This window comes from Vipera berus, assembly GCF_964194415.1.
Source record: "Vipera berus genome assembly, chromosome: 12".
Taxonomy (NCBI): domain Eukaryota; kingdom Metazoa; phylum Chordata; class Lepidosauria; order Squamata; family Viperidae; genus Vipera; species Vipera berus.
Window position 1 is genome coordinate 14,537,896 of NC_138215.1, and position 16,095 is coordinate 14,553,990.

A 16,095-nucleotide genomic window follows, 5' to 3' on the forward strand; every position below is an offset into this window, starting at 1 on the left:
ATCCTGTTTCCTTAGTGTTTTCAAATATATGCAGAGGTCACAGGGAGTCAAATAGGTGCAATTTCACTCCCCCGTGGAAGAATTGACTGTACATATTGAATATGTAGACTTGTTTTATCTTTATGGATTCACCCAAGAGCTTCTATATCTAAGGAGAGTGAGGAACATTCAAGAGCATGATGTTGAAGATGTTGAAGAACACCTAGACTCAACAGGCAGGGGTGATTGCCTGCAGTTCTTTTTATATCTGTCAGTGCCCACTAGGAAGACCAGCTGCATCATCTATTCATTTGTGTCCAACTCTTGCTCATGCTATGGACCAAGTCTCTCCACATCTTCTGACCTTGCACTACTTCTTTGAGATCTTCTATGCTCTGGTTGGTGTCAGCATTGATGGTCTAGGACACGGGTAGGCAACCTTGGCTCTTTTATGACTCGTGGACTTCAACTCCCATAATTCCTGAGCCAGCTGGCTCAGGAATTATGGGAGTTGAAGTCCACGAGTCATAAAAGAGCCAAGGTTGCCTACCCCTGGTCTAGGAAGACCAGAGCAGGAAATCAACTCCCCAGGAAGGTTAAAACTACTTTTACTGAGATGGGCTACCATAACAGAATCTTGCAGGTCTCGTTGTGCTGAACCTCCTGCCCACTCTTATTCTCCAGTGAATTAAGAAATTGTCTTCTTTAGCTGCTTTCAAATGTTATCTCATTGTACTGGATGTAAAAAAAAACACCACATGCTTCAGCTCCTTTTGCCTAGGTTCTTGCATATTTCCATCAAGATCATCTTCCTCGCCCACCACAACAGCAGAGAATTAATCGCCTTCTATCCCGAGTCCAAAAGTTTCATTTCAAAAGTGGGTTGGGCTATGGCTAAAATCAGCTAAGACAAAACTAAACAGAATATAAGTTAGATTAAATACAGCATAATTACTCCCACATGTGTATAATATTCCCCCACCCCACCCACCCCCGTGCTGTTATATTAAAGTTATAATCTAGGGACAACTCTTGAAGGAGGTCAGGAGGCTATACTCGTTGTTTTGGTGGTTTGGATTCAACCTTGGGCCTCTTGAGTGTCGGTCTCTTATTTAGGAGCCACACTTGGTTCGGAGAAACTTGGCAAACTCGGTGTGTCTCATGATCTTGGTTGTGATATAGTTGTTGATGAAACAGCGTTCCAGCAAACACACACAAGTGTTTGGCCTTTCTCTCTCTTTTGAATATTTCTTTTAGCTATTCTCCAAATTCAGGATATGTCATCTCACCCATGACTGTGCCTTTTGTACAGAAATAAAACACGAAAGGAGGAAACGGGGGTTCCTTCCCTCTTTCTCTTTTTATTATGTCCATTTGTAAAGGTTCTTTGGACAAGATCTGTCTTATTCCAGAACATCTGGATTAAACTCACAGCTAGTCCTCAACTTGCAACAGTTCATTTACCATCCGAAGTTACAACGGCTGTCAGTTAGTCAATAAGTATCGTTCTTCTTACTAATATATATTCAAAATAACATATCACATTCATTCCTCACTAGTTCGTTTTCCTAACCATTGGTAAAAATTATCCCATGTTCTATAGTAAACTGAATCCTCATTCTCTTTAATCTCTTACGTCAATCTATCCATTTCTGCACATTCTAAGTTTTTCTTAATTGAAACCTCTTCAGTTGGTAAGTTTTCATTTTTCCAGTATTGGGCAAATGCTATTCTGGCTGCTGTCAGTACATGCAATATAGGCTATTCTGACTTGAGAAAAAGTAGCCCCAGCTAACCAAACCCAGGCAGAAGCACCGCATGTTACATGTGAATGCACGGTCATGCCAGGTTTTCAGAGCATCTTGCTATGCATCAAAACCCTCAAACAAATCAAACTGGGAATAAAAAAAAATGAGCTGAGATGATCTCACAGCGCTGGTATTTTCAAAATGCATTTGAACTGGTGGTCTGCAGTTCTTCTGTGCAACGAATGATGGTGAAACCTTTTTTTTAAAGCTTGCTGCAGGAGAGGCAAAATAAATCTAGCAAGAATAGCTTTACTATGTCACTTAAATTTAGAGCTAAGTAGTTCACCTAGCTATCTTCTGCCAGGCAGAGCACTGTACAACAGAAAGAGCTAAATGGTTTTCCACTTTACTAACACACGTTTCAATTTATTTTCAACAGTAAGTAAGTAAGTAAGTAAGTAAGTAAGTAAGTAAGTTTCAACTTATTTCCCAAAGCACCAGAGAAACAAGGAATGGAAACTAATCAAGGAGAGAAGCAACCTAGAACTGAGGAGAAATTTCCTACAGTGAGGGCAATTAACCAGTGGAACGGCTTGCCTCCAGAACGTATGCATCACTGGAGGTTTTTAAGAATAGACTGGACAGCCACTTGTCTGAAATGGTCTAGAATCTCCTGCTCGAGCAAGGGGTTGGACTAGAAGACCTCCAAGGTCCCTTCCGGCTCTATTACTATTACTTTGCATAAAACTTTGACGGTTTACTCAGGAAGATTTTGAAAATTAGAGAAAGGAAAAGACAAGCGTGTTTATTTAGAGAAGCAAACAAAACATTCAGATACACGTAGAGCTTGACTTACCACCACAATTGAACCCAAAACCTCTGTTGCTAAGCGAGACAGTTGTTAAGTGAGCCTTGCCCCAATTTATAACCTTTCTTGCTAGGGATTTATGATATTTTTGCAGCATTCCCCACTGTCATGTGATCAAAAAATTCAGACACTTTGCAACTGGCATGTACTTATGACGGTTGCAGTGTCCCAGGGCATGACTTTCCAACAAGCAAAGACAAGCAAAGTCAATGGGGCCGCCAGATTCACTTTGCAGCCGTGTTTCTGACTTAACAACTGCAGTGATTCACTTGACTGTGGCAAAAAAAAAAAGAGATCACAAAGTGGGGCATACTTCACATAACAAATGTCTCGCTCAGCAACATAAACGTTAGGCTGAATTGTGGTCATACATCAAGGACTACCTGCACTTCCTTGTAGTTTGGTGCAGGGAGACAGGATGGCAAGTGAAATCTACAGACATAAGGCCTTTCCCCCTTATGCGCTTTGCTTCTCTCCCTCTGCAGATGATGTACCTGGGCTCTGGACTTTGCTGTGTGGGAGCTCTTGCCGGCTTATCCAGTCAGAGCACTTCCCGGCTTGGCAACGCCCTCGGAATGATTGGCGTTGCCGCTGGTATTGCGGCTACTTTGGGCACCTTGAAACCTTCGCCGGAAGTACTGGCCCAGATGTCCACAGCCATGGCCTTAGGAGGCACCATGGGTGAGCCTTTAACCAGGGGTGTTGAAACTCCATCCTAGGGAAAACTGACAGTCCTAGTGTTGTGTACTGGGTTCTTGCTGGAAAGCAGGAGACGAGGCGAGAGAGTTCAGGCAGGAACGTGCTTTATTGAAATGCAGGAACTGAACTGAGAACCAGGGCTGCAATGCAGCTGTTTATACTCTGGCCACTAGGCGGCAGCCAATAGGTTTAAAGCAACCTATGGCCGCCCTAGAGCCAACCAATGGTGGTCCTGGAGACTGACTGTCTGAGGAGCTGGTGACCGTTACCCAGCTCCCTGCTTAAGCAATCTCACAGTAACCAAACCCACGTGGTACAACTTAGTCAAACTAGGACCAATACATTACACCTAGATTCAATGGTTGGGCACCTTCAATGAGAAGATGTCCATAATGGCTAAGATAACCCCCAAACGGGTGGTTGCTAGTTGCTGGCACCTGACACAGAGATTTGCAAAAGAGAGTCCTAATAGACAACTACTTAAATAGGAGCCAGCAGTGTGTTCGGCTGCCAAAAATGTCAATGCAGTCCTAGGCTGCATTAACAAAGTGATAGAATCATGATTGTGTGAAGTGTTAGTGTTGCTTTATAATGCCTTGGTAAGATCAGACTTGGAATATGCATCCAGTTTTGGTTGACACAATCTAAAAAAGATGTTAAGACTTTGGAAAGAGTGCAGAAAAGAGCAGCGAAGATGATTAGGGGATGGAGGTTCAAACATACGAAGAATGGTTGCAGGAATTGGGTTTGTCTAGTCTAGTGAAAAGAAGGACTAGGGGTAACATGAAAAGAGTTTTCCAATATTTGAGGGGCTACCACAAAGAAGAGGGGATCAACCTATTCTCCAAAGCACCAGAAGGCAAGACAAGAAGCAACGGATGGAAACTAATCAAGGAGAGAAGCAACCTGGAATTAAGGAGAAACTTCCTGACAGTTAGAACAATTAATCAGTGGAATAAACTGCCTCCGGAAGCTGGGAATGCTCCAACACTGGAAGTTTTGAAGAAGAGTTTGGATGACCATTTGTCTAAAATGGTATAGGGTCTCCTGCTGAGGCAGGAAGACCTCCAAGGTCCCTTCCAACCTGTTTTTCTGTTCTTTTAATGGATCCAGGGTGCCATTTGGATACACAAAAACTATTCTTTCCAATTCCTTTACAAGATTGCTTGTGGTGTTTATAAGATGATCTTGATGCCCAGGCATCTACTGTAGTACTATATTTTGGGGTCATAAATTATGTTTAATTCCAAGAGGTGGCACTCTTGAGTAAGAAGAAAATCTCACCATAATGAGGCGCGAAGTGTACATAGTAAATATAGGAAACATTTCATCTGGAACCAACCGTGCCAGCTCACTGCTACCATGCAAAACAGTTTTCATGTCAGTAATGTTTATTCACAAATGTCATGTTGCTTCCTTCTTTTCGATTTCTCTCCGTGCCCTCATTTACTTTTTGCGAATTAACATGAAATACGGAAACTGCAGGCGAAGAGGAATCTGCTCTGCCCACGACATTCAGATTCTTGTAAACAGGCTCTGAAACGGATTTGTGTGAAATCTTATTTTAGTCCCACGTTGGCACCAACAAGTGGAAAATCAGGTTTTCCAGCTTGCTTATTTATTTATAAAAACAATCTACCGCTTTTCATTTAATAAACAAAAGCAGTTCGCATTTTTTTTAAAGCGTTGGGAAATCGGATCCCATGTAAGAGTATAAAAGCAAGAAAGCTCATGATTTAAATATCTTGGGCAATCTGAATAAAGCTGGCTTAAAGATTAGCCCTCTGGGTAAGCCGTCTAAAATTGAAAAGAGCTTCACCTCTGTTCAGGTTTGTGAGCCATGCGATAACAACGTGAAGATTTGTGTGTGGGTTTTCTTCTTGTGTGGGGTTTTTTTTTGTATATGTGGATAATTCTTCTATATGAAATGGAACACTGGGTCAGCACTATATAGAATAGCATTTTCCTCCTCAAACAACTCAGCAAAAATGATTCCTTTTAAAGTCAGTTGAGAAATGAACCCATGTGGAAAAGTAGACAGGAAGTTTGAATTCACAGAACGGTGGATACGTTCGTAAGAAGAAGCTGTATCAGAATTGCCTAGCTACGCTACCATTGGAGTCAAAGAAAAATTTGACCTGCATTTGTCGGCATTATTATGTGAGGAATAGAAATTCAACTCCAAGGGTGTTGAATTTTTATTCCTCACAATAACAATTATCTATGGCTGCCATGAAAATGAGCTTGGTAGGCCCAACGGTGTACGAGGAATTATGCAATGAAAGCATTCCTTGCTCAAATGAACCACACAAATAGATCAAGTGAATGGAGCATCAGTCTCTGCAGGATCAAGTCACCAGATCACCACTTAACATTGTTCATGCTTCCAAACATCCAAATGAACTCTGTGCCAAAATTTGAATCAGGGTTATGTCAGGCCCCAAAATAGCAATAGCACTTAGACTTATATACCGCTTCATAGTGCTTTGCAGCCCTCTCCAAGCAGTTTTACAGAGTCAGCATATTTGCCCCAGCAATCTGGGTCCTCATTTTACCCACCTCGGAAGGATGGAAGGCTGAGTCAACCTTGAGCCAGTCAAGATCGAACTGCTGGCAGTTGGCAGAGTTGAAGGAAGGAAGGAAGGAAGGAAGGAACGAAGGAACGAAGGAACGAAGGAAGGAAAGGCAATAGCAATAGCACTTAGACTTATATACCGCTTCACAGTGCTTTACAGCCCTTCCAAGCGGTTTTACAGAGCCAGTGTATTGTCCCCAACAATCTACTTGATCTCTGCAATGCTAGAGAATTTAATCTTGAACCTTGAAGGACTCCTAAAATGAGATCATAATGTACCATTCGTATCTTTTTTTTAAACCTCAAAAGTTAGAGAACTGAAGGTTCGTATTTTACTCTTTTTCCATACAGGTTCAAGGGAATGATGAGCCGTGAAATCACCTGGGCCGGACTAGAAGACCTCCAAAGTTCCTTCCATCTCTACTCTATTTGTTTTCACCTTGGATCTCAATGGCTTTGTTTTGCAGGTCTCACAATTGCAAAACGTATCGAGATCTCTGACCTCCCACAACTGGTTGCTGCCTTTCACAGTCTGGTTGGCTTGGCAGCCGTTTTGACCTGCGTCGCTGAGTACATGATTGAATATCCACATCTTGATTTTCATCCATCCGCCGGAGTTCTCAAAACTGTGGCCTACTTGGGCACTTACATTGGAGGTGTAACCTTCAGTGGCTCTTTGGTAGCCTATGGAAAACTGCAAGGTATGCCTTTTCGTGTTCAGGATATATGGTTTTTTATTATTATTTTTTTATTCTGCAGAACTCAGCCTAATAACATCAATGGCTTTTTAAAAAATTAGGAATTCTGTTCATACTGAATTTCCATAAAAGTTGGGGGCCAGGGTTTAAAAAAAAACACTCCTTGAAACAAGTCTGACATGATCTCAAGATCTATGAATAGTAGACTCTGTATCTCAGTATTAGCTATTACATTATATGGCTCATGCAGACCAGAGGATCATTTATGGCGTAGCTGAGTGTTTCTCAACCTCAGCAAGTCCCAAAACTGCTTTTCCTAAAGGCAACTGGACTTTTTTAGGTGTTTTTTTTTCTTGAAAACATTTCACTTCCCATCCAAGAAGTTTCTTCAGTACTTGAGACGCAAAGCCTTTTTAAGGAAAAACAAAACAAAACAAGAAAGACCAGCTGCCTTTTGGAGAAGCATCTTAGGGACAACCGTGACCTGGATGGTTGAAACTCTCCATAGGCATTCAACCTCAGCGATATTAAGATGTTTGAACTTCAACTCCCAGAATTCCCCAGCCAGCCAGAGTTGAGGTCCATACATCTTAAAGCTGCTGAGGTTGAAAAAGGCTGGCATAGTGGATCAAGTGTTAAAATTAGTTTGGAGGATCTTGTTTGAAGACCTCCTACCCAGTCCTAGTCCAGCACATCCCCATTATGCCTGCCCAGCCAAATAATTCTTAATTTCTTAATTAAGTTCTTAATTTCAGTCAGTTGGGCAAGTAGAGGGGGGGGACATGACACGGATGGAAAGAAATAACCTACCTCGCATTTTCATGCCACCCTACCCCAAGAGTTCATGATCAACCATTGGCTTTATACGTTGTATCTCATTTCTTTCTAGGTTTGTTGAACTCTGCTCCTCTTCTCCTGCCTGGCCGTCATTATCTGAATGCTGGGCTGCTGGCAGCTTCAGTAGGAGGCATGATTTACTTTATGTTAGACTCCAGCTATACTGGAGGCATGGCCTGTCTTCTCGGAGTTTCTGGGCTCTCCTCAATAATGGTAGGAATGAAAAACTGTAATCCCCATTCCTTTATGTTGGGCAGGCAAAAAGCTGGAGATGAGCTGATGGCAGAGTGAGAGCAAGCCTAAGGACAGGGTCAGGCAATGGGTGGAAGCTTCTTGAACAGTGGTGGGCAACCTGATATCCAGGCTACCAGTGGGGCTATTGCCACGTGCCTTGGAGCTCACCACACTTTGTAGTTCTTCCTGATTTTATTTCCTTCTTTCTTATGGACTTAATTAAAAATGGGAAGGGGGATTCTGCATCTTTTTTTTATTTTCAAGAATATGTTTGGGTCTCACATAAACAAAGAGAGGAGCAACCTGGAATTAAAGAGAAACTTCCTGACAGTGAGGACAAGCAACCAGTGAGGACAATCAACAGCTTGCCCCCAGAAATCGTGGGTGCTCCATCACTGGAGATTTTTTAAGAAGAGACTGGACATTCACCTGTGTGGATATTCACCTGCTTGAGTAGGGGGCTGGACTAGAAGACTTCCAAGGTCCCTTCCAGCTCTATTCTATTCTATTCTATTCTATTCTATTCTATTCTATTCTATTCTATTCTATTCTATTCTATTCTATTCGCAGTAAAGATTCTATTCTATTCTATTCTATTCTATTCTATTCTATTCTATTCTATTCTATTCTATTCTATTCTATTCTATTCTATTCTATTCTATTCTATTCTATTCTATTCTATTCTATTCTATTCTATTCTATTCTATTCTATTCTATTCAACACCATATGCATTCTTAGAAAATAAACAATGGCTTTAGTCTGGTCCACCTGCTTAGAAGCCAAGATAAGTTGGTAGTTGGTTGAGAGCAGGTTGAAGGGCTGTATGTGAGCTTAGGAAGCAACCATATAAGTCTTCCTTCTGGTTTTATGTAAGACTATGCCTAGAATATGTGTTGGACATTCGAAAGAAAGGTAACCCGTGAACACCTGATATACAATGGGTTTGATTTCTTGTGCCTATTGTAGGAAACCCACAGAATAGTCTCTTTTGCCAGCTCCAGATCTTAGTATCACCTAATGAACACTGGTCATTAGGGAACCGGTGTTGGACGCACCCTTCACATTCAGAAAGAGGGTAGTTACTCCTCCTAGTTCTGGGTCTAAATATGGCTGATCAGAGTATAGAATTTTTTTTCCTCTTCGTTTTAAGGTGAAACGTAACCAAGGTATTGTTGCATAAACCTATATACATCTGCTCCACCTTCTTTTTTTGGTGCATCAAAAATTGCAGGGAGTGACACTAACAGCAGCTATCGGTGGAGCAGACATGCCTGTGGTGATCACTGTGTTGAATAGCTACTCTGGATGGGCCTTGTGTGCAGAAGGGTTCCTTCTCAACAACAACTTGATGACAATTGTTGGAGCTTTGATTGGCTCTTCTGGAGCTATCCTGTCTTACATCATGTGTGTGGTAAGGTTAGGTCCTCTGTGATGGGGTCCATTGCCTTTTTCATGGAAACAAGACTTATTTCTTCAGTGCAGGCACACTGGCTGAGGAATTCTGGGAGTTGAAGTCCACGAGTCATAAAAGGGCCAAGTTTGAAGACCCCTGCTTTAGTGGATCCTGTTTTGTGGCTCTCCCACTTTGTTAATCACAAAATATTTCAGGAGGACCTACTGGGACAGCCACATTCCAGCCTTGCCTGGATATTTCCAGACGTTTTAGGTACCCTCCAAGTAGATTGCAACTCTAAAAATTCTTGGGATCCCATTCACACAATTATTGGAATTGCAGTTCCATAGTTTTAAGAGTACCCAGATGTGGAAAGCCAGCAACTATTGTTGCTTATTTAAAAAGCTGAAAGGATTAACAAGTGTTTGCTTCAAAACAGTTCATTTTCTTTATTCCCATCTAAGCATTATAATGATATACCAAACACCAAAACCATGTTTCAGAATGAACTAGAGTATTAAATTCTGGGTTTGCAAGCTATGTTGTGAATAGAAGCTGTCATACACATTACATCTGTACCGTACAGAGCAAAGCAGGCTTAAAGTAGTTTCCTGCTTTATATTCATTGGAATCTTTCATTGACTGGAAGCTTTGGGTTAATGTACGGTTTATGGTTGACCAGGCTATGAATCGCTCTTTACCAAATGTCATTTTGGGCGGATATGGTACGACATCTACATCTGGAGGAAAGCCCATGGAAGTAGTTGGAACACATACAGAAGTTGGGATTGACCAAGCCATTGAAATGATCAAGGAAGCAAACTCTATCATCATTACACCAGGTAAGAGTTAACAATTCACCAAAGACTGATTTCTACATGAACTACCTATGTTTTGTTTTGGGTTTGTACATTATATGAAGCCAGCAACTGTAATTCTCCAACTCTGCAGTATGTAGAGAAAATTGGGGAAGGATGAGACTCATCTTATGTCTTGGTTTGTTATCCTTTAACTCTTGAGGTTCCATTTCAATGAGTGGTTTTACTATCTCAATGGCAGATACTGAATCATGTTTTGGGGGGGGCCCTCCTTCATGAGTGAGGTCCACCCTTCTATGCCAATCTTGTTTTTTCTTAGACTCAAAGAGATTAAAACCTTTCACTAACCTCCAGGGTCCCTTCCAACCCTGTTATTCAGTCTAGTCTTATACTCTTCGTAACACTCTCCTGGCCTTAATGCATGTTTCTTCGGTACTTGGTGTTCCCCTAACAGCATCGGGATTCCTTCTCCAAGTTCTGATATATTTCCCCTCACTGCAGGTTGGGGTTTGTGTGCAGCTAAAGCTCAATATCCCATTGCTGACATGGTGAAAATGCTGAATGAACAAGGAAAGAAAGTCAGGCAAGTAAACCCCAATGATTATATATAGAATACATAAAAATTCTCACTTTGCGTTGCATGGGATTACAGCTGGCATCCTAGTGACAGCATTCTAAAATGAAAATGTTTTCCAAAACAATCTCCAACTTGTTGAATCAAGGGACTCTTTCAAGAAAAAAATGATGCATTGTTTTTATTGTTGATCATAGATGCCAGGTGCTGTAGCCAAGATGCTATATGTGGTACTCGAATTATTATTAAATTTATATCTCATATTTTCACTGTTTTTAACAATACCATACCCTCGAAAGCCAAACCAAACTTGTCTTTAATTAAAAAATAAATAAAATGGCAGTTGTATATATTTGCTGACTGAAACTTTAGGAGGAAAGTTAGGTGCTGTCAAAATGGTGCCACCATTGCCTCTCTAAGAACTTTACTCCTACTTTTATGGGGTTTTTTTTGGGGGGGTGTCTTTGGTGCCTTTGAGTCACTGCTGACTTCTGGTGAATGCCTGGACAAATCTCTGCAGCTTTCTTGGCAAAACTTTGGAGAGTGACCAGCCCAAAGTCACCCAGTGGGTTTTGTGCCTAAGGCAGTGGTTTGTATTTAAATGTGGTTTATATTATACTATATCTACAAATGAATACTAGAAATAAAATACCTACACATGGTGAAACAGCAAACTCCAGTACACAGCAGTCGCAGCAGGAAATGGACAAGAGAGAGAGAAACTCCAGTAAAAATACTTTCCTTTTATACTCAGGCTCTTAAAGGGATACACATACCTGCTGTATAGCTATTAAATTATAACCTTGACAGACTAGAACTTACTGTCTCCTAGTTTCTAGCCTAATGCCTTAACCACCACACCAAATCAACTATCTTCCTCTTGTTTAGAGGAGAGAAGATGCAATATCTCTCCCCTTTCTATGACCCTTGTCTGATCTCTCCCAATTTCTCAGTCTCTAGACCTGTTCCAAGGGACGCGGTGGCTCAGTGGGTTAGGACGCTGAGCTTGTCGATCGGAAGGTTGGCAGTTTGGCGGGTCGAATCCCGAGTGCCGCGTAGCAGAGTGAGCGCCTGTTACTCGTCCCAGCTTCTGCCAACCTAGCAGTTCGAAAGCACGTAAAAATGCAAGTAGAAAAATAGGGACCGCTCCGGTGGGAAGGTAACAGCGTTCCGTGCGCCTTTGGCGTCTAGTCATGCCGGCCACATGACCACGGAGACGTCCTCGGACAAGCGCTGGCTCTTCGGCTTTGAAACGGAGATGAGCACCGGCCCCTAGAGTTGGAAACGACTAGCACACCTGTGCGGGGGAACCTTTACCTTTACCTTTAGACCTGTTCCACATAATACCAGTTGCTGAAACATCTCTGTGGAGTTCTGAATTTTGGTACTAAAGAATAGGCATCGTGCTTTGTCCAACCTGCCTTGCAGGATTGTAAGAAACACATCACTCCAACCATTTACCTTGTGCCCTTCCCTTGTGTCCTTATGACACACTTGGATCAGTTGGCTTTGTCTGGAGGCAAACTGGTGTTTGGACCCAACGCCTTTCATTTGCACTACACAGCCAACTTTAATTCTTCTTTATTAGTTCAGCATTTCTTCCCATTTGGGGGGGGGTGTCGCAGGTTTGGCATCCATCCAGTTGCGGGCCGAATGCCAGGCCAGCTGAATGTCCTCCTGGCAGAAGCTGGTGTGCCGTATGACGTTGTCTTGGAGATGGACGAAATTAATGAAGATTTTCCAGGTAGGGGATGAAGGTTGAATGAGGAGAATGAAAAACCAAACAAAACAATGGCTTAACGTTTGCATTTGCAGCCACCTAAGTACATTGATTTTTATCTGCTTTTGGAGTTAGGCTGAGGAACGATCAAGCTGTCATCAACAAGTGGTGGCTTTTATACATGGAAATGAAGGAGAAGATATGGTGTTTACTTCGGGTTGCAAAATAGCAATAGCAACATCAATAGCACTTAGACTTATATACCGCTTCACAGTGCTTTACAGCCCTCTCTAAGCGGTTTACAGAGTCAGCATATTTGCCCCCAACAATCTGGGTCCTCATTTTATTGACCTCGGAAGGATGGAAGGATGGGTCAACCTTGAGCCAGTCAGGATCGAACTGCTGGCAGTGGGCAGAGTTAATGCCTTGCCAAGACTGTATTTTAACCACTGCACCATGATGGCTCAGTGTCTTTAGTTGAATCTGGAGCTCCAGTTATTGTGAAACGGATGTTGATGTATGAGAAATTATGCTTTCCTCTTGCCCCTGCCTTTTATTTCTCCCCTATAATTATCATCTTCTGGGCAATCTGCACCCCACTTGCTCTTAGCCCCTCCTGCAAGCTACTGTACTGGCAAATAAACTCAATTTCTGCCTATTTGATAATACTAATAAGCTTACACTAGAAATTGGCACATACTATAGGAATTTGTTCCAGCTTGAACCAGTTGCACACCTGAAGCAATCTCCTGAACGGACGCCCCAAAAAGTCCTCTGAGATTGACAGTTGGATCACATTAGATCGAATGCTTAGAACTGCTTCAGTTCCAAAGCTTGTTTTCTCATCTGACTTCAGAGGTGGTCTGTTTTCTGAGGCAGTCTATCAGAAGGCAAGGCAATTGTCTTTGACATCTCTTTGGGAGGTCACATTTTATGGCTCAGCAAGGGACCCATGATGGTCCTGGACCAGAAATAAATTTTCAAATTAGCACCGCAGCTATGAATTCAACAGCTTAGGCTTGTCAGGCTAATATGCCAGCGTGGAGTCTCTCCAAAGTGTGAGAGCAGCTGAATTCAAATGGAACGAGTTCTTGCAAAATCTACAGGTTTCAAGCAGGCATCTGCTCCCCACCAAGGATGTATACAAGCAGAAACAGAAAGAGAGAGAGAGAGAGAGAGAGAGAGAGAGAGAGGGAGAGAGAGGGAGAGAGAGAGAGAGAGAGAACAAGGATTTTCTAGGTGTTAATATTCACTTTAGTCAACATAGGATTGAGGATGTCCACAGTCTGGATAACCACTCAATCTTAAGCTCAGGTAATTTTTATTCAGCCTAATCTAGGCTGCTGTGAAGATAATGTGAAATGGGATAATTTGTTCACTTTGGGGAGAAGATAGGTCACAAATGAGGATCGGAAAGTGAGGAATGACGTTATTTGGTTTCTTCTGAACCGTACTTTGCTTTTGATCTATGTAGCCCGGTCCATGGTGCATTTTGGGTATTTTGTATCTGGTTTCACGCATAGGTTATTTTGCATAGTTCTTTTTTTAAAAGCCTTTTCATGAAAAGAGGAAAATATTCCCAAGCCACAATTTCTGCAGACAGATCGTAGGGTAAGGAACATGCAAAGGACACTGAGTATCGCTTAGCTGGCTCACTATACTTAAAGAGTCTTTTCCCGGCTTTCCTTTATAGTCTCAGAAATAATGTTAGAGCTTCCCCGATTTGGGTGCTGTTTTTTTTTTAATTGCACTTATCTCCCCCTTAGATTTTGAAGCTTTTTGTATTGAAAGGTCTTCCTTTTGCAAGGATTTCTCTTCTTACTTTCAGACACAGATTTGACGTTGGTCATTGGTGCTAACGATACCGTGAACTCTGCAGCACAGGAAGATCCCAACTCCATTATAGCCGGCATGCCCGTATTGGAAGTTTGGAAATCTAAACAAGTAAGAGACAACAAGAAACGGAGAGCACAGGGTGGTGACTGCTTCTTCGTTAGAGCAAAGCGTACCTAACACGCAGCGTAAAAAGAAAGGGCTCTTTGTCCCCAAGTACGAAAATGTTGTCTTCGCCACAGTACAGGGTATTATGATGATACTTGTTTTGATGTCATCAAATCCTCCAGTTGACAGAAGGTGTAGTTTCTCTGGAAGAAATGATTATTCTAGCATCTAAGGGGCAACACAACAGAAAGTCTGCAAGTTTGCTAGGTTGCCTGCTATCTTGGCAGTAGAGTCAACAGTCACGTCGGCTGGGAAATGAGAGCTGAACTCAAAGACCTCAGAAAAGCAGCAACTTGGAAAGTAAGATGAGGATATTTGATTAGACAGTAATCTAAACGAGGATGTTCTGCTATCTGTTGTTGGGAAATCTGGAAAGCTCTCTAGAAGATTTGCCAGCATAATAAGTAAGATTCTGGATTTGTCAGCAATGCATTCTGATCCAGCTGGGCCCTGCTTATGTCCTCATGACTGTATGGTGACGGTCTTTTGCTAAGCAGTAGGATCTGAAATATGGTAATTTTAGAATTTTAACTTATGAAGAAGAATTGAGGGGAGGGAATAGGCTTAGTCATAAAAGAAGATGATTGATGGGGTATAGGAGAGGTGGATGGTGAAGACCTGTTTTTCATCATCCCAGAACAATGTAGTTAAATTGCAGGAAGGCAGGTTCAGGTTGAATATTAGGGGGGGGGGGAAATTCCAGTATGAATTCCTAATGGTAAGAGCAGTTCAACCCTGGAATCAATTACCAAAGTCATCTGCTTGGAATGATTTAATTGACATTAATTTAATTCAATTTAATTTAATTCCTGCCCTGGCAGGAGTTTGGACTCAGCCTAATAGTCTCTTCCAACTTTTATGATTTTATAATATTCTATGTGAATTTGTGTTTCATTCTTACCCCAATGAAAAATCTACAGACTTCGGTTCAAAGTCTTTTCTGCATATTCTTGCAGTGGTGCTGGTATAAAACCGCATTTGAAGATTTAACCGATTTGTATACTGCATGCTTCTTCTCTTAAGAAGGCAGACTATATTTTTAACTAGCTTTTTTGAATAAAGGCAAGAAATAGTTGAACTCACCCTTATTATGTCATTTGGTTTCTCCACCAGGTCATTGTCATGAAGCGCACCCTGGGAGTTGGATACGCTGCAGTTGACAACCCCATTTTTTACAAACCAAACACTTCAATGTTGCTTGGAGACGCTAAGAAAACCTGTGATGCTTTACAAGCCAAAATTCGAGATTCTTATAGCCATTAGTGCTTCCAGTCATTCTAAGGCATCATCCAGTGATAAAGCGTTATTATGTACCGTTTAATTTGATTGTGTTTATTGAAGACCTTGAAATAGATGGAACTTTTAACTGGCTGGTGCCCATTATTTGCATCCTTTGAAAATGGACATAATCTTTTATGTATATACATTGTCAGAAAGATAAATAGGAGAATCTAACTCATGTGAGAAATGAGCGGTTTCTGTGTCTTTATAATGGGTGAAAATTCCATCATTCCATCCATCCTATAATCAACTTGTTTCTCTATCATTGCCATGAAATTTTCAACTCCTACAATAAGAGACAACTGATAATTTCTGGGCCAGATGTGGTCCTGTGGAGAGGACATTCCATCACCAAAGAGAAAGATCTTGAGGAGGAAGTGGTGGCTATGGATCTAGGGTCTGTCTGCTCTAGGGTGCAATAATGATGGCTTGTGAAGAATAAATGGCAGGATGGTCAATCAAAGGACAGCAACGGACGGGCTTGGAGAAGAGAGTTTTGGGAAGTGAGAGCTGAAGAGGTCTGAGGAGCTTCAGAGTGTAAGACTGGTAATACTTCTGTTGGGAAGACAGGTTAGGAATAATGTTAAGATGGAGTTAGGCTAGTACTGATGGGATAAAAGCAGTTTGTCATAACAAGTGTACCTGGATCAAAATAATTTTATAAAGTTT

At 41.7% G+C, this 16,095-nt stretch overlaps 1 protein-coding gene across 1 annotated transcript in view; it reads left to right on the top strand.

The window, feature by feature from the left end:
* Positions 1–15,514, top strand: part of LOC308673721 (NAD(P) transhydrogenase, mitochondrial-like) — a 53,148-nt gene extending 37,634 nt beyond the window's left edge. Inside the window, exons 18-26 of the mRNA XM_081337634.1 lie at positions 3,081–3,276; positions 6,337–6,570; positions 7,457–7,617; positions 8,871–9,050; positions 9,715–9,874; positions 10,352–10,433; positions 12,050–12,168; positions 13,973–14,088; positions 15,259–15,514. Of these exons, the coding sequence (XP_081193760.1) occupies positions 3,081–3,276; positions 6,337–6,570; positions 7,457–7,617; positions 8,871–9,050; positions 9,715–9,874; positions 10,352–10,433; positions 12,050–12,168; positions 13,973–14,088; positions 15,259–15,408 (1,398 nt within the window). The 3' untranslated portion in view covers positions 15,409–15,514. The remainder of the gene's footprint in view (positions 1–3,080; positions 3,277–6,336; positions 6,571–7,456; positions 7,618–8,870; positions 9,051–9,714; positions 9,875–10,351; positions 10,434–12,049; positions 12,169–13,972; positions 14,089–15,258) is intronic.
* The last annotated feature ends 581 nt before the right edge of the window (positions 15,515–16,095 follow it).